The sequence below is a fragment of the Capricornis sumatraensis genome, chromosome 18 (genome assembly GCF_032405125.1).
Source record: "Capricornis sumatraensis isolate serow.1 chromosome 18, serow.2, whole genome shotgun sequence".
In the NCBI taxonomy this organism is placed as follows: Eukaryota; Metazoa; Chordata; class Mammalia; order Artiodactyla; family Bovidae; genus Capricornis; species Capricornis sumatraensis.
The window spans coordinates 16223342-16242034 of NC_091086.1; the positions used below are offsets into that span (position 1 = coordinate 16223342).

The 18693-nt window shown below is 42.8% G+C and overlaps 1 protein-coding gene across 2 annotated transcripts in view; it reads left to right on the plus strand.

Moving 5' to 3' along the window:
* The window catches only part of MRPS27 (mitochondrial ribosomal protein S27), a 102690-nt gene extending 99029 nt beyond the window's left edge, over positions 1-3661 (plus strand). For both annotated transcript variants that reach the window (XM_068990567.1, XM_068990568.1), the window contains 2 exons: positions 201-371; positions 2596-3661. In XM_068990567.1, coding sequence (XP_068846668.1) covers positions 201-371; positions 2596-2835 — 411 coding nt within the window. In that variant the 3' untranslated portion in view covers positions 2836-3661. The remainder of the gene's footprint in view (positions 1-200; positions 372-2595) is intronic.
* The last annotated feature ends 15032 nt before the right edge of the window (positions 3662-18693 follow it).

Below are 18693 nucleotides of genomic sequence, written 5' to 3' on the forward strand. Positions count from 1 at the left end.
GTACTAAGTGTTCCATGCCATGTGACAAGGTGTTTCTACTGTAAAGTTACATAACCATTTCTGTTTCTGTAATTTAGTAAGAGAACTCTTCTCGCGATTTTTTAGGTCCCAGGCTTCCCTCCCTTTCCCTTCTCCAGCCTCCCTCCCTAGTGCTCTCAGGGCCACAGGGTATTTAGTCTCTGCCCCTTTCTGCTCCACAGCTGGATGTGCTGGACAGGGCACTGAAGGCTCTGACTGCTCCGGTCCAGGAGTCTCCAGAGGAGCAGCCCCAAGAAGGTGAGGAGAGCCCGGTGTCCGAGGAACTGATGGAGCAGCTGGACGTGGAGGAAACTGAGCGGTCCAAGCTTCCCCGATACCTGGAACGGTATGAGGTGAGTTAGGGCAGAATCGAGTCCCCTCAGCTGTGTGTTAAATGTGCTTCTCTGCCGTGGTGACAGACAAGCAGTCATTTCATGCATCAGTGTTGTACAGGAGGGCGTTGAAAACTTCATCAAAAATGATACTTTTATCTCTTTACACAGAAAGTGGTCTGAAACAAATGGAATTTTTATATCCCTTTTTGTACTTGAGTGAATCGGTCACAGTTTTGTTCCCTAAGGCAGCATGTCATTACCTACCACTCATCTCTGACAGGTGGGTAATAGCCTTCCTTCCCATAGCAAGCACCTGACTGCAGCCCTGGGTGAAGAGGAGCTGGAGATTGAACCCTCTCGATCTCCAGAAACCCAGGTAGAAACCCCAAAGCCTCATTTGAGTCTGCTGGAGATGAAATGCAGGTATCGTCTCTTGCTCGGCTTTGTAGCATGCACTAAGGCCCCTGGAAATGTCCTCTGGGCTCCATGGACCATGTTAGCAGGTTCCCACTGCTGTTTTTCAGGAGCTCTGGCACTCAGGCTGCTGTTAGTAGCCTTCAACTGTGTGTCTCAAAATGCTCTGTGGTTAGAGTCAGGGAGGAAGAGCCATGTTCAAAGTTTAAACCCCTGGCCTCTTCCTTGCTGTGTTTCTCGTCTGTCTAGAGCAAAGCAAAAAAACTGTGCCGCCTGAAGGAGAATTCATCATGTGAAGCAGAAAACCTCCCCTCCCTCCCCGCTGACCCAAGGTGGTGTCCTTTTGGTCCAGAGGGATATATACTTTGCCAGGCTGCCACATTTAAATCTTTGCAGGAATGGAACCAGCTTTGGGAAATCTATTTCCGCCTGTTCTAAGAAGGATTCTAGTACTTTTGGCTGTTTTCTCCAGTCTTCTCTAAGGTCATTGCTCAACTCCCCTCCTTTATAATTTAAAAACTGAAAAAGGAAGGTTAATCAATGTTTTCAGGGTACACAGAGAATTAGCGGCTATGTTAAGAATTTACATACTTGTTGTTTCCTCTTAACTTTGCCTAACTTTGCAGGTTTAGAAAAGCTAAAAAGCAAAAAACTCTGCTTAGCCCCATAGGTTATCATTTACCATATTCATATTGCCCACTCCTAAAACTTAGAACCTTTTCCTTGTTTCTTATATCTTTAATTTCAGAAAATAGAAATCTGTGCCTGCATTAAATTCTTAGCCCTTGCTCTTCCACAATCCTTCTTTTTTAATTCACAAAAAGAAAAGAGACCAGTATTTCTTGACTGCTTGCTTTGTGTTAGGCACTTTCTTTTCTTCCTGGTGCCTGATTTTTATTAGTCCCAGGTAATTTGGGGCTTATTTTTATATGACTGAACCATCACATGAGGCCTTTGGCTGCTGCTTGAAGCCCATGGACCCTTCCTTTCAGCCCCTGCTGTTAGAGCAGGCCTCATCACATACGCCAGTAAATCGCATTTATTTCGTGGAACATGGGGTATGTGGTATATGCTAAATCTGGGGCCATAAGTGGGTCTCTGATCTACATCTTGAAGCACTTAAGTAGATTAGTGGTTTTAGTACTTTACTCCTCCAGAAATATTACAATGCCGACCAAATCGAGCTGCCATTTCAGATGGAGCCATAAGCAGTCAGAGTGTCAAGGCCGACCTTTCATGAAGCACAGCACGGGGAGGCTTATAATAGTGAAAGCACTCATGGGAGCTGTTTAGTATGCCATTAGTAAGAAAGCCTTGACATGACTTCCATCTGTTGAAAGGAAAACTGGTTAGGCAAACATTTATCCCAGTTATTCTAAAGGAAAAGCTATGGATGGGTTCACTCCATTTTATCAGCTGCTTCTACCATTTTGTTTGCATCTTAGGGTCCTTTGTTCATGGGGTTTGCTACTTGGTGAGAAAGGAAATGGAGGTTCATTATACTTGTGCAGTCTTTGTGGTTTGAAACAAATTATACAGAGAATCACAGCATATGGAGTTCCATTTACTGTGTGTGAGTGAAGGGGAAGAAACCACATGTGGGGCATCTTAGCGGAATTGCTGCGCTGAAAGCAAAGAGCAGAAGCTATCAGTGCCTGGATGAGAGGCAGCATGACAGGCTTCCAGTAAAGTACCTTGTCCTGTGAGCAGAATATGTGCAGATTTTGCAATGACTTAATCTCTTCTCTTTTCCTCTTTGTATTTTTCACCTTCCTGCCCCTTACACATCTCCTTGTTTTTGTTTTGTTTTTGCCCTTTGTTCCAATAGGCCTTACATTCTAAGCTGCAGGCTCTGGGCAGAGTTGAGTCCGAAAGCCTTCTGACCCTAACCACCCAGCTTGTGAAGGAGCAGCTCCCCACCTGTGAAGCAGAGGATATCACCACCTATGAACAGAAGCTGCAGGAGTGGCATCTGGAGCTGGTAAATCTGATTCAGAGAGAAAAGGAGATGAGAGAGAAGGCCAGGCTCGAGCACGAGGCTCGAAGGGCAGCAAAGGCAGCCGCATAACCAGACCCTACGGGACCTCCCAGACCACCTCAGGATTCGTGGCGACAGCAGCCTCAGTGTCCTCCGTCCGCTGTCTCCCCTTCTTAAAGCACACCCCCATGGTACTGAAGCCACGTTGTTCACACATCGAGCCACGTAATCACCCACCCAGATGCCAGGGAGGCTATGGAACCACCAAAGTAGCAAGTGGCCAGACTGAAGCCACAGCTAAGTACCTTATCTAAGGGCTCTTGAGGCTTGTCGTGGAGTTCCTGGGAGACTGGTCGATTTTGAGCCTTGAAAGTCCCTGATACTTAGCGATGATAGTGGGAGAAGACGTGACTGAAGAACCCAGTCTCAAGCACAAGCTTTTGAAGGTTTCTCTGTCCCCTGCCAATGCCGCCTGCATGCGCTGAGATCTCCCTCCCTGGTCTCCTTAAGCACAAGCTCTCTTCCTGAGCTTGCCCTTCCCACACCTGAACTGGGAGAAGTTCAGTACAGGAGCAGACACAAGACCTTCTGGCTTTCGAATTTCAGAGACCCCAATGGCATGTAAAAACTTTGGAAGAGAGAGCTAGGCCTGGTTCTGCAGCCTCCCCAGCTAGGCTCCCCACCACTTACTTACAATGTGTTGTCTCAACTTCCCATCCAGTAGGTAGAGTGAGTCTTCTGTACATACTTGCACAACTTATGAACACACATTTCAGTTAGAGGCTGGAGAAAATGAAAGGTGGGATGGGGCTTGCAGTGCATTGGAAATGCAAATGATTATCAGACTGTCAGGAGGTGGAAAGTTCCTCCCTGGGGTTTCCTGTGGAAGGTGTCAGTGCAGCCGTGGCTTGCTATGTAATTTTGCCCTCGTGTGTACTGTATACTTTTATACAGGATTGTGCTCTTTTATCAAGAACCTGTGCAAATAAATGTTCTAGGATCATGTGGTGTATTCTTTGTCTTCAGAGTAAGGGAAGGGAGAGGTAGGGGATTTCATCGTCTTTATAGCTGCTGAGGCCTGGGATCACAAAGAGTTGGACTCGACTTGGTGACTAAACAACGACATAGCTACTATGATTTGGAGCAACATATTTTCAGTCTTCCTCCATCAGACTGGGGCATTCATGGTAATAAAAACAACCACCACCACAACAAACATCTGTCAAGGAGGCTCAGAGCACCAACTCCAGCAGGCCTGTGAGGGAAGTACTATTAGCCCATTTTTGAATGAGAAAACTACTCACTTACAAACTAACTAATGTGGGGTCAAGCTCACACGTATTCCCTCCATACACACCTGCAGTCAGTATCCAACACAGGGCCTGAGTCTTGCTCAGGTAGAGGATCATGGCCTAAAGTCAGTGCTGACATTCCGATTTATCAGGGGCCTTTTTCCCACTCCGTTACTTCATCAAGAGGCATGAAGCATCTGGTTGATAACTTCAGCTCATAGTTTTGCCTCCATTTTCCTTCTTATCTATCCTTGCTTTACTTCCAGTCTACAAGAAACCACCTCCCGTAGTCAGAGCCGGCCCGCCAGCCTCCTATCACTGACCCAAGATCTTAAGAGCTGGAAGTCCCATCTCCCTTTGATCATGTGACTCCTGCTGAACCAGCTCTTCCTTCCTTGTACTTACTTCCTACCTGCAAACCCTTTACGCTGTCACTGATCACCACCTGGATCTCCAGAATTCACACATTGCTTGCCCTCCCTCCAATCTGGGTCCCTGGATTGGCCATCCTGCTGATGCATCTCTATAATTTCTTCTCTTTCCCTTTATCCAGGCCCATTTGCCATGCACAGATCTCTATCCTTGGAGCCACATGTTATGGGGTTGAATTGTGGCCCCACCACCACCACCACCAGTGAAAAATATGTTGAAACCCTGACCCAAGTGCCTTAGAGTGAGTGAGTGAGTGAAGTCGCTCAGTTGTGTCCGACTCTTTGCGACCCCATGGACTGTAGCCCACCAGGCTCCTCCGTCCATGGGATTCTCCAGGCAAGAACACTGGAGTGGGTTGCCATTTCCTTCTCCAGGGGATCTTCCCGACCCAGGGATCGAACCCTGGTCTCCTGCAATGCAGGCAGACGCTTTAACCTCTGAGCCACCAGGGAAGGCCCTTAATTAGAAATAGGGTCACAAAGATATTCAAGTTAAAAGAATAAAAAGAATTTTGGACAAAAGATCGACTCAGAAGGAAAGCCGGGTAAAGACACCCAGGGAGAAGATGGCGGCACGAAAGGAGTAGCGCACCCACAAGCGGAGGATGGCGGGCCAGCGCCGGAAGCCGGAAGAGGCGATGGAGGCGTGGCTTCTGGAGCCGTCAGAGAGAGCGGCGCCCTAGCATCATATTGCTTGTGGACTTCAAGCCTCCGGTAATGTTCTGTTCTGTTAAGTCACTCAGTCTGTAGTCCTTTGTTGCAACAGCCACAGGAGACGGACACACGCCGTTTGTTTTCTGTCTGCTTCTGACCTACTAAGTTTGGTATACAGAGTTGTGAGATCAACCTGACTGGTTTCTCTATAGCTTTACAGGTGTCCTCTCAGCTCAGTAGCCTTTTCATTTCTCTTACTAACTCTCATTTTTACCTCAATAGCTTTTCAACTGGGTCTGCTTAAACCCTAGACCCTTGCCCCCCTCCCCCCTTCCCCCCAGAACTGTGAGCAGATGTTCTTGCCTCCTACTTTATCAAGAAGACATAGGTCACATAGTACAACCTCACAGCTCCCTTATTTCTGCAAGTCTACAGTCTTATCCAGGACTTCCTTCCCTTCCAGAAACTAAAAAGCCGTTATCCTGCCATCAGTCAAAGCTACCACCTTGTTATTCTTCCTTTTGTCTTCAAACTTCTTAAAAGGGTATCTCCACTTACTGGTTCACTGCTGGCTCATTAGATCCTGAGGATTTGGCTTTCATTGTGCTGCATCTCAGCTGCAGTGACCGTCTGCCGTCTGCTCTGTTTAGCGCCCCTGACCTCCCCCATAGAGGCTCGGTGACTATAGCAGGCAGTCTGTCTCTGTTCTGACATGGCTTTCCCGCACAAGCATTTGTGTGGCACGTGCTGTGTGCTGGGCATCGTAAGTGAGAGCCATGGAGTCTTCACAGATGAGTCAGCATTGGACTCTACCCTCAAATAACTAACAGAGGAGGCCAGCGCAGAGGCCCTTTATGATGGTGGTTGGTTTACTGAGCAAAAGTGCCTTTTGATGTATCTTGGATCTTCTGCTTGTCATAGTAAGGGAGAGGTTGAAAAAGCCCTGCCCTTGATAAACTAGTTAGTATCTTTAGAAACACAGAGTGCTGTGGGTGTTCACAGGAAGAGCACTTCAAGCCCAGAGTTAGGAAAGCTCTAATGAAGGGAAATCACCATCATCTGCTTTGTGCTTAGTCACATAGGTCTGGCTTATGCTGTCCTGGGGCAGATATGGTCTTCATCTTCTCTGTGGAGTCATGTAAAGTAGATCTTCAACAAAAGTTAGTTTAAACTGGACTGAAATGAACAGCCCACACCTACCCTGCACCTCCTTACCATGCCCACAAGCAAAAATAGAAAAAATAGAAGAAAAAGGCAGATTGTTGGAGTAAGAAGAAGCAATGATAAGGTACAAATACCTTAGTCTCCTCTCCTTAGGGATGTGTTACCTTGACACCAAATTTTGCATTTTGTCTTCATCATTCCTGGCTGGCTGTGAATATCAGATATGCATATAGGAAATTTGTCAATTTTCACTTCAGTCGCACAGTCGTGTCCGACTTTTTGCGACCCCATGGACTGCAGTACACCAGGCTTCCCTGTCCATCACCAACTCCTGGAGCTTGCTCAAATGCATGTCCATCAAGTCAGTGATACCATCCAACCATCTCATCCTCTGTTGTCCCCTTCTGGCACCTTCAATCTTTCCCAGCATCAGGGTCTTTTCCAGTGAGTCAGTTCTACACATTAGGGGCCAAAGTCTTAGAGTTTCAGCTTTGGCATCAGTCATTCCAATGAATATTCAGGACTGATTTCCTTCAGGATGGACTGGTTGGATCTCCTTGAGGTCCAAGGGACTCTCAAGTCTTTTCCAACACCACAATTGAAAAGCATCAGTTCTTCTGTGCTCAGCTTTCTTTATAGTCCAACTCTCACATCCATACATGACTACTGGAAAAACCATAGCCTCGACTAGACAGACCTTTCTTGGCAAAGTAATGTCTCTGCTTTTTAATATGTTGTGTAGGTTAGTCATAGCTTTTATTCCAAGAAGCAAACATCTTTTATTTTCATGGCTGCACTAACTATCTGCAGTGATTTTGGAGCCCCCAGAAATAAAGTCTGTCACTGTTTCCATTGTTGCCCCATCTGTTTCCCATGAAGTGATAGGACTGGATGCCATGATCTTAGTTTTTTCTGAATGTTGAGTTTTAAGCCAAATTTTTCACTCTTTTCTTTCCCTTTTATCAAGAGGCTCTTTAGTTCTTTGCTCTCTGCCATAAGGGTGGTGTCATCTGCACATGTGAGGTTTCTCCCGGCAATCTTGATTCCAGCTTTTGCTTCACCCATCCCAGCATTTCGCATGATATACTCTGCATATAAGTTAAATAAGCAAGGTGACAGTATATGGCCTTGACATACTTCTTTCCCAATTTGGAACCAGTCTGTTGTTTGATGTCCATTTCTAACTGTTGCTTCTTGACCTGCATACAGATTTCTCAGGATGCAGGTAAGGTGGTCTGTTATTCCCATCTCTTGAAGAATTTTCCACAGTTTGTTGTGATCCACACAGTCAAAGGCTTTGGCGTAATCAATAAAGCAGAAGTAGATGTTTTTCTGAAACTTTCTTTTTCAATGATCCAGTGGATGTTGGCAGTTTGATCTCTGGTTGCTCTGCCTTTTCTAAAACCAGCTTGAACATCTGGAAGTTGTCAGTTCACATACTGTTGAAGACTGGCTTGGAGAATTTTGAGCATTGCTTTGCTAGCCTGTGAGGTGAGTAGAATTGTGCGGTAGTTTGAGCATTCTTTGGCATTGCTTTTCTTTGGGATTGGAATGAAAACTGACCTTTTCCAGTCCTGGAAACTCAACAGTGGTTACTGCTGAGTTTTCCAGATTTGCTGGCATATTGAGTGCAGCACTTTCATAGCATCATCTTTTAGGATTTGAAATAGCTCAACTGGAATTCCACTAGCTTTGTTCATAGTGATGCTTCATAAGGCCCACTTGACTTTGCATTCCAGAACGTCTGGCTCTAGGTGAGTGATCACATTATCGTGATTATCTGGGTCATGAAGGTCTCTTTTGTATAGTTCTTCTGTATATTGTTGCCACCTCTTAATATCTTCTGCTTCTGTTAAGTCCATATCATTTCTGTCCTGTATTGTGCCCATCTTTGTATGAAATGTTCCCTTGGTATCTCTAATTTTCTTGAAGAGATCTCTAATCTTTCTCATTCTGATGTTTCCTCTATTTCTTTGCATTGATCACTGAGGAAGGCTTTTTTATCTCTCCTTGCTATTCTTTGGAACTCTGCATTCAAATAGGTGTATCTTTTCAATTTTAAAAGTAATCAAACTAGTTTATTAGTTATTTTTTCACTCTGAGTGAAATATTGATAGCATATTACTGAGTCTAGGGACACTATACTGCTAAAGCTTATTACAGCACACAGGGCCAGCTGCCATAACAAGAACTGTCCAGTCCACAATGTCAGTAATGTCAAGTTTACAAACCCTGCCCTGGGGTATGCAAGCTGGGCATCCACAGAAATTTTTGCAGTGACATAGATGAGGCCCAAGAATAATGTTTGTGTAAATGGTTCATTTACAAATGATGTTTCTTAGGCTAAAAAAATCATTATTTATCTCGTCTAACTGTATATGAGTATAAAATATGCAGTGATAGAGGGTGGGGCCATTATCCCTCCAGATAAAAGTCTGTTTGGGCAAGGATAAATGGTAATTTACAATGTCATGTTAGTTTTGGGTGTACAGCAAAGTGATTCAGTTTTATATATATATATATCAGTATATGTATATATGTATTTATATATGTATGTATATACATATGTATATATGTAAATGTGTATGTGTATGTATGTATTTATATATTTATATATATATAGCAGCAAATGTATATATGTATATTCTTTTTCATTACTAATTCATTATAAGATATTGAATATAGTTCCCTGCACTATACAGTGGGACCTTGTTGTTTATTTTATATATAGTAATTTATATCTGCTAATGGCAAACTCCTAATTTATCCCCCTACCTGTTTTTCCCTTTTGGTAACCATCAGTTTGTTTTCTATGTCTGTGAGTCTGTTTCTGTTTTGCTAATAAGTTCATTTGTATCATATTTAAGATTCAAAACCAATACAATATTATAATTAGCATCCAATTTAAAAAAAAGATTCCACATAAAGATCCCACATATAAGTGATATCGTACAGTATCTGTCTTTCTCTGACTTACTTAATATGACAATCTCTAGGTCCGTCCAGGTTGCTGCAGATGGCATTATTCATTCTCTTTTATGGCTGAGCAATATTCCATGGTGTGTATATTTACCCCATCTTTATCCATTCATCTGTCAGTGGACATTTAGGTTGTTTCCATGTCTTGGCTGTTGTGGGTACAGCTGTGGACATTGGGTTGCATATATCTTTTCGAATTTGACTTTTGCTGGACATATGTCCAGGAGTGGGATTGCTGGGATAATAGGGTAACTTCAGTTTTTTAAGGAGCCTCCACCCTATTCTCCATAGTGGCTACACCAATTTACATCCCCACCAACAGTATAGGATAGGAAGGTTCCTTTTTGTCCACAACCCCTCTAGCATTTATTGTGTAGACATTTTGATGGTGGCCATTCTGAGTGGTGTGAGATGATACCTGATTATAGTTTTTATTTTCATTTCTCTAATAATTAGCGATGTTGAACATCTTTTCATGTGCCTATTGGCCCTCTGTATTGCAGAAAGGTCTATTTAGGCCTTCTGCTCATTTTTTGATTGGGTTGTTTGGATTTTTGTTATTGAGCTGTACGAACTGTTGTATATTGGAAATTAATTCCTTATTGGTTGCATCATGTGTGAATGTTTTCTCCCAGTCCTTAGGTTGTCTGTGATTTATATGATTTTGTTTTCTGGGGGTCTGTACCTGGGACTAGGAGTCTTGAGTTCCATGAAGCTGCTTCCTCTCCAGAGTCAGCAGAACCTGACACCATTGCCACCAGTTGCGTGGCTGAGAGGGGGATGAGTTTGGAAATAGGTTCAAGCAAGCTTTGGTTTCAGTGAATCATAAAAGAAAGTGTGGTGTGATTTTCTTTTCATTCAGAGGTCATTAATAACCTTCAAAGATGAACTTTTCAAACTGAAAATGATAAGTTTTGAATCTTACTTTAGAAAACATGAAGAAGAATGCTTTTCAGCAAGCAAAGTGATGTCAGGAAAATCACCTTTTATTCCAAATAACAGCTTCTTCACTTAAGAATAACCTTTTCTTTCCCCATTGATTTGGCCTTTCGCTTACATTGCAGGCTGCCTTGAGGGTGTTATTACCTGTATGGTAACAAGGAAGTCCAGACTAAGGATGGTGACAGTACCCCCTGAGATTGTAGCAGTTATCACTGGGATCTTAGTTTAAAACTCTTAGGTTGTGTATTTATTATGCATAAACATGAGAATTCCAGATCTGAGCTGGACATGTTTATAAAGTGGTTTATCCTTACAAAAAGCATCTGAAAATAAATTCCATTATGAGCTTTAAATGGTAGATTGAGTACTTAGGGGAAGATTTATAAAGGATTTATAAAAGGGACATTATATCCTCTGATATACCCAGTGGTAACAGAACTTGCTTTGTGTTTTGGTTTCCAGGATGCTTCGTCTCTGCAGAGTTCAGCATTTTAGTTCTTAAAATGCTGAGGTTAGTGTGCCTAAGATTGTGTGTGGAATAAGCAAGAACGCTTGTTTCGTTTCCTCGGGTGATTGTCTGCTGGCCCACTGTCGGTGTCACTGTTGTCCAGGCTCTGAGTCACAAGCAGTCCTGTACCCATCTTGATTACACAAATTGTACTTAATAACTCTTTGTGGATGCCTGTTCCTACCTAATTAAGTCCTCTCTAATCCTTATATAATCCTGCAAGGCAGAGATTATCACCCTCATTTTGCAAAGGAAGAAACTGACTATGACTTGCCTAGGGCCACACAATTACCGAGTGGCAAGGACAGTGTTTGAACGCAAGTTTGTCTAATTACAAACCTCTTTTCATACAGCCACCCCATATAATCACTGTGCTGAGTGGAAACTTGTTTCTTATTTCATTCAGCCATTCAGCAAATATCTATTGATCATCTAGTATGTGTCAGGAATGACTAAAGTAGTCACTGAGGGTATAGAAGGGAACAAAACAGACTAAGATCCCTTCCCTTGTGTTTCTAGTCTTCGGAAGGAGACAGATAATGAGTGTATATGCCACGTGGTGATACAGAGAAAGCAAGGAAGAGGGAAAGAGAGTTCAGGTTAAGTGGCGGAGCTTGCAGGCTAATGTGGAGTGGTGAGGGAAGGCCTTTTTGAGAAGATGACATTTGAAAAGAGACCCATGTAGATGAGGTTGAGGATCTTGGAGTCTGCTGGGGAAAAGCGTAGTAGACAAAGACCCTGGAGAGAAGCGTGCCTAGAGTGCATGAGGAAGAGCAAGGCCTGTATGGCTGGAGCAGACCATGGAAGTGGAGGAGCCAAGGGAGATGAGGCCAGGGAGACCAGGGGCAAATGAAGGGATGGGTGCTGAAGGCCTGCTGCCCACGAGTGAGGACCTTGCCTTTTATTGCAAGATGAAAGCCACAAAAATCTGAAGGTTTTGTGCACTGGATGGCATGATATAACCTAGCATTCTTAGAAGATTACTCGACTTTAGGTGCAATGAAAAGCATAGGCTTGGAGGGCAAAAATAGGAAGCAGGAAACCAGTCATCCAGGGGAGAAATGACTGGCCTGGACAAGGGTAGCAACAGTGAATGTGAGAAGGAATGAGATTGGAAGTGTCTTGAAGGCAGAGCCCACAGAATTGCTAACGGGTCAAGATTTTTGACCTGAGCAACTGGAATGAAGTGTGTGCCATTTCCTGAGGTGGAAACGCCTAGGAGGAGAAGCAGTTTGGGGAGACTGGGAATGTATTTGGGAGCATGTTAAATTTGATTTGGGATATTTGGCAGTTGTGTGTATGAGTTTGGAGATCAGGGAAGTACAGACTAGAGAGAAATTATAAAAGCCATCAGTTGACACACAGCGTTTAAATCCATGAGACTGCATTTAAAAGTAGCGTGCATGATTGGTTTGAGTGGGGCACAGTCGAAGCTGTGAAATAGAACTGTGCCTATTTCTCATGCCCTATGATGACGTGCCACCATCTGTGAAACATTGCTGGTAACCCCCAGACAATTAGCCAGAACTGCTTACATGGTTCGGCAAGTAAAAGAACCCACCCGCAATGCAGGAGACATGAGAGACAGAGGTTGGATCCCTGGGTGGGGAAGATCCCCTGGAGGAGGAAAGGGCAACCCACTCCAGTATTCTTGCCTGAAAAATCCCATGGACAGAGAAACCTGGCGGGCTATAGTCCAAAGGGCTGCATAGTCAGACATGGCTGAGGGATTCAGCAGCAGCAGCTCATATGAAGGAACTGACTCACCAAAACTCAGTCTGCCTGTGTGGCTCCAGTGCACTGCCAAGAGGTACAGTGTAAGATCAAAGAGGAAATGGTGGGATCCAGGATTACACAAGAGACCAAGAATTCATGAGTCAAGAGTGTGTTGAAAGATGACTGATTATAAGGACAGAGAAGCATCTAGAATGAGCAATACATTTATAAAGAGAAAGAAAATGTAGTCTTAGTCCTGTAACACAACTTTGTTAATTTGCCTGCAAAATAGGGAAACAGAAACTGAAGAAAAGCTCCCTTCAAGGTGTGCTAGAACAGGACCAGCTGGCCTGGTGGGGGTGGAGGGGAGGCACAGAAACACATGGCCAGCACTAGGGGCTTCTCTGGGACTGAGGGTCTCTTGGAACTCAGGACTTCCTGTGCTTAAAGCAGGGCAGTCCTGGGCAAACCGGGTTGCTTGGTCACTCTTAAGTTCAGGCCAGAAAGACTTCCTGGAACCGAGCTGTTTGGCAGTAGAATAGAAAACTTATCTTTGTTTAATCTAACAGATGTAATTAAAATCGCTTGGTCATGATTTCCCACCCTGAGCACTCACATGCTTAACCCTTTAATTTCTGGAGGGATTTCAGAATGCCTTCTGGCATATAGTGACTTCTAATGGGACCCATCTACCAGCCCCATGACTTGGAGGCACAGTATAAGGTTATAAGGAGTTATTTGTGACAAAGGAACATCATTATGACTCCAGACAGGCTGCAGTGGGCATTTGAGGCCAAAGGACCATCTCTGCAGACAGACAGGACCAAGTACTGGCATGTTACTCTATGGGCAGGTCTTCTGTGGAGGGAGTTGAGGTGCTGGGGCCTCCCACCCTGCATCCTGCCATTCTGGGCAATCTGTGCTTCCCAACATCTCGTGAGCCTTCCTCTGAGCGGTTACCTCTGCCTGGAGTTTGCTTTGTCTAAAACAATGATGCACGTGCACCTGGCCTCAGTTTAGCCTAACATCTGGTGGTTTTCCTGTGGTCACCTACACTCATCCTTGGATTTGGGGAGTCCCCGTCACTGAGACCAGTTAGGGCAGGACTTAGTTTTGCTCACCTTTAAACAAACCCCATAGTCTTACCCACTGCTGTGTATGGAGTAAAGGTATAATCATCATTGAATGATTAAAGGGAATTCCTTATTATTATTTATCATCACTTTTCCTAAACAATTTCTAGTTCCAAGGTGTGAATCTAATCCACAGCATATTATGTTAGTTATACAGGGTTTATTTTGTAACTGAGCAACAAGCGAAGATATAATGACGAGTGTGATGGCTTTGTAGAGCTCCAGAAAGTCAGCCCTTGGAGGAATCATCCAGTTTGACCATCTTGTCAAATCTGCTCATTTTTTACAGGTAAGGAAGGAAATTCAGGACAGATTAATGACTGAGGTCACACACACAGCCAGGTATGGCAAACCTAGGATGAGAACTTGGTTTGGGGGTTTATATTATAATTTAGTAGGAAACCCTCTCAATATCTTCCTTCAGTTACATTGCTCTATTTACTTTTTCTTTGTAAGCAATAATTTTAACTCTATCTGATCTTCCAGTTTCTGTCCTTAGACCCCAAGGTCCTCTCGGGCTTAGCTATAAAAGATAACTCAACAGCAGTTGTTGGAGAAGGCAATGGCACCCTACTCCAGGACTCTTGCCTGGAAAATCCCATAGATGGAGGAGCCTGGTAGGCTGCAGTTCATGGGGTCGCTAAGAGTCAGACACGACTGAGCAACTTCATGCTCACTTTTCACTTTCGTGCACTGGAGAAGGGAATGGCAACCCACTCCAGTGTTCTTGCCTGGAGAATCCCAGGGATGGAGCCTGGTGGGCTGCCGTCTATGGGGTCGCACAGAGTTGGACACGACTGAAGTGACTTAGCAGCAGCAGTAACAACAGTTGTAAAAAATAGTAGCAGGGCCCTCTCAGAAGTTTACCAAAACCAGGGAACCCACTCTGCAAAGAATATAATCACCCTCGTGAAAGAACACCCCCACACACGCACATCTTTGTGGGCAGCAGATCCCAACTCTCCGACGCGCCCAAGAGCAATACACCCAAAGACAACACAGCACACACACTCACTTTTGTATTTTTATTGTGGAACTGATTTTCTTTTTTCTTTTACATCAAATATCCTCAATGGAAGAGGGGATATTGCACACAAATATCATAAAAGCACTACATATTACTTTCACTGGAAACTAATTTTCTACATTAGATATGACTGGATAGGATAGAAGTGATGCAGGATTATAAGACGTAATACCATACACAGCTGCGGACCGACACAAACACCATTCAGGACGAGAGAGAGGAGTGGGAGGTGCTTCTCGGCAGGGCCCAGGCCCCACCCTCCCAGGGGAAGGGCCGAGGGGCCTTCTGCTGGGCAGCCTGGTCTCAAGAGGCCCCATCTCAATGGCTCCTTTTTTTGGGGGAGCGCCAAATGAGTACAGAGAAGCTATTTTTCCCTTCCTTTTCAGTTTTTGATGCTGCCTTTTAAAATGAATAAAGTCACAGATTTTTTTTTCATAGTAAATAGTTTTAATACCAGGTGAATAACCTAATCGCCTTCAAAGAAGTGCTCATCCCTAGGCTGCTTTTGGTGTGTTGTTCAGTTGGTTAAATGATAAAAAGCTTTACAGTTCCTTTCAAATGGAAACAGGATCGTTTCTTCTAAATCTGAAGTGCAAAAAAAAAAAAGTTATTAATCTAACTCACCATATCATTACTGAGCAAGAACCTCCTGTGACAGGTGACTAAAGAGGCAAGAAAAGCAATTTCAGAATTGCAGAACAGCTCCTGAGAGCTGAAATTTGGTAACAGGGAAAATGAGAAGTGGTAAAATTTCCATTAGCAAATGATTAAACCTTATTAAATGAGTATTGGAAAGCTCCTAAACTGTGTAAGCTATTGGAGACACTTAAAACATTCATATACACTGGGGAAACCATTCACTATGATATGTAAGGTTAAGAAAAAAAAATTTTTTTGAACTCCATGGGAAATGGCATTTAAGGGTTGGGGGAGGGGTGAAGGGGAAGGTCAGTCATTGTATCCAGTCCCACCACAAGACTGAGAAAAGCATGCACAAGGATTGGGTTTTGAGAAAAGGGATAGAATTAGTTGAAATTGAAAATGGAGGATCATCTCTAACATTTAGTCTCTGTAGAATTTTAAGAATACTACCAAAAAGGTCATGATCATGAGTGCTATATCTCGATGGAATCCCATCATTTAAACAGAATGCAAATTGCTTCCACTCAAATATTCAATCTATACAATTGGATTACATAATCAGTATGAATAAAACTCCTAGAAGTCTGTGTCAATCTTTAGCTCTCACCATGAATGTACATGGTACATTGTGATGGCTGTTTCTAAACTAATTGTATATTTATGGAACTAGCAAAATTAGGTTAGTCACACAGGTAGGAAAGGTGTCTGGAAGGACAGGAGCAACCTATAATATAAATATTGGTTTTCCTGTGATATTTGGGCTCTGTGGTCATCACTGAGAATAATGGATGGAGAAAGGTACTTATCTATTTAAAGAGCCAGCTGATCAGTGACAGCTTTTGTGTATTTTTTCCACTAAATTCCAAAGCAAAAAAAGAAAGAAAAAGAGTGGGATAGAACGGTTATATTTGAAGACTGGCTATAATTCTCCTAAAATGTTTGGTTTTTTTCTTAAAGCAAAATTATGTACATGGTAAATTAATGTAGGAAATTGGAAAACAATTCCATCTTCTATCAAAGAAAAATCAACCAGAGGTCTGAATTTGGCAAGAAGGCTGGAAGTCTGTTTCTCTTCCAATGCATTTTGTGAACCAACTCAACAACTAGTTATTAAGAATTATCTTGAGTATCGTAGGTTGGCTCTTAAAACACCTTTGAAGTAGATGAGTTTATACTCATTGAAATCCATTTCTGTCAATGAGTTTCCTATCATGTGTTCACTTTTTGTACCCTTAATCAATGTGTTGTTCTTAAGGACTTCCAAGAAATAGGGTAATAAATAAAAGTTGCATTTCTAGAGAAGCCTAAAAAAAATAGATTAATTTTTTAAAAAAATTAAACATTTGAAAAATGTAATTCACAGCATTAAGTAGACTGCATTTGGTCCTCAGTGAAGGGACCCAGAAGAAGCATTGTTTAAACCCTCATAGTAATTAGCAGTGCAAAACACACACTTATCAGACAAAAATAAACTAAAATGTTAATTCTGAAATAAATAACTACATAGAAAATAAAACGAGGTGATTGTTGACTACTCCGTAGGTCTTAGAGTCTGCAGGAGACGCAACGCGACAGAGCCCAGAACAGCTGTCACCGAAAAGTTTGCCACATCTGAACACTGGGTGCGTTGATCTGCAACTTGAAACTTGACATCAGTTTTTATCATGAACTGGCTTCCCAGGTTCATAGTTCAGTGATAACAATGATGAACATGATCTCTGAACTCTACATAATAAACCGTAGGAGCTGTAAATTCATTTGCTTTCAATGAATTTTTTTTCCCCGAAAAGAAAATCCCAAAGCAAATTTTTTGCTAGGGTCCTTTGAACTTGTCTTGGTTCTTTTACCTCATGGTTGAAGATCTTGAAAGAAGTATGCAGGATACCACTGATGTACTTGTGATGGCCTAGAAAAGTTTAGCCATTCTGCCCCACTCTCAAATAGCACATACTCAGATTTTTGTTATGGGACTCAAGGGGTGGGAGTTATCACTATTCCTGGTAGGATGGACTTTTAATAAATATTATTACTGCAATATCAGACTTCAGTTTTCACCAGAACTTCAAAAAACACTACTCATTTTTTTGTCTTACGAAACAGTTAAAAAAAAAAAAAAAAGGACTGTCACTTGAAAATTTTCTGTGCATTTTCCTGTAAATGAAAACATCTGTTAAAAAGTTCATCTATGAAAAGTTCCCACATATCTTAAAAAAAAATTCTTCTGTACACTTGTTCCCATAATTATGCTGAAATTAATGGAAAATTAAAAAAAAAAAGCCACTGTAAGACAAAGGAAGCTAAATACTGTACACTTGCTGAGAACCTCTTCCACCATTAAGATTCACTGTTTTCCCAGTTCTGATCATAGAAGCCGTTTCAGTCTTGAACTTGCAGTAGTAAAGAAGCTAAGACAGGCTCAACTTGTTTGGCTGAGGGGCCTGAGGTGGTATTCAACACACAATGCTCAGCATCAGACTGTTGCACCAATCAGGTAAGCTCCAAGTACCCCTCCCACATGCACACACATGCTCCTGTAACTGGAGTATCTATAATCCTACACGGATGTTTTATAAACTTGCTGTCTCACATTAAAAAATAAGTGCATCAAGTATCTTTGTACATTCAAGTCACTTCCTAAGGCAAATTGTCTACCTATGTACTCCCAACTGCTTTGGTATTTGCTTGTTAATTGGGGTGGACTTGGGTGTCTCCGCATGCAGGTTAATTGACTCAGAGTGGACTAACTGTGTGCACAGATGCTGGGAACATGCCTTAGATCAATCTACTTGTGTGTTTGAAGAGTCTGAGAGTTCTGAATGGGGTTCAGACCACTTGTATGTCCAGTCTACACTCACTACACTATGTCAGTGTGCAGCCTTCAAACTGAAGGAGCTTAATTAAGGCGTGAAAAATCTCACATGCCCTCATAACAAGTGTTGTTCTTTTCTGTTTTCTTCCAGCCAACTTGTTTTAGGAAATTAAGACCCTTTTTGATGACTCAGACTGACACAAGTTGCAAATTTTGCAGACAACAGAATAGACAGAAAATGCAGACGTGACTGTTGGTTATTTTCTCCTCCCTGCCCCACCCTGCTCTCTTTCTCTCTGGTATCTTACCAGCACTCTCTACCATTACATCTCCTTCTCTTGCATTCCTTTTTCCTTCTCATTCTCTCTCTCTCTTTTTCTCTGTCCTGTGTTCCCTCTTTTGTGCACGCGCACTCTCTCTCTCTCTCTTTCTCTCTAAGACAAATGCCTCTACCTTAGCAGAAGTCAGTTGGGTTTGCTAGTGCATGGTTTCCAAATGTTCAGCAGAGATGAACTGGGGTAGGTAATTTTGCAGTAACTTGAACCCTAGTGTGGGAAGACTGCCGCTTCCCTTAGCAATCAGCAAAAACTGAGAAATATTAGTGACTTGTATCACCATGACACAGTATAGTGTTTGGCAGGTAACAGTTCA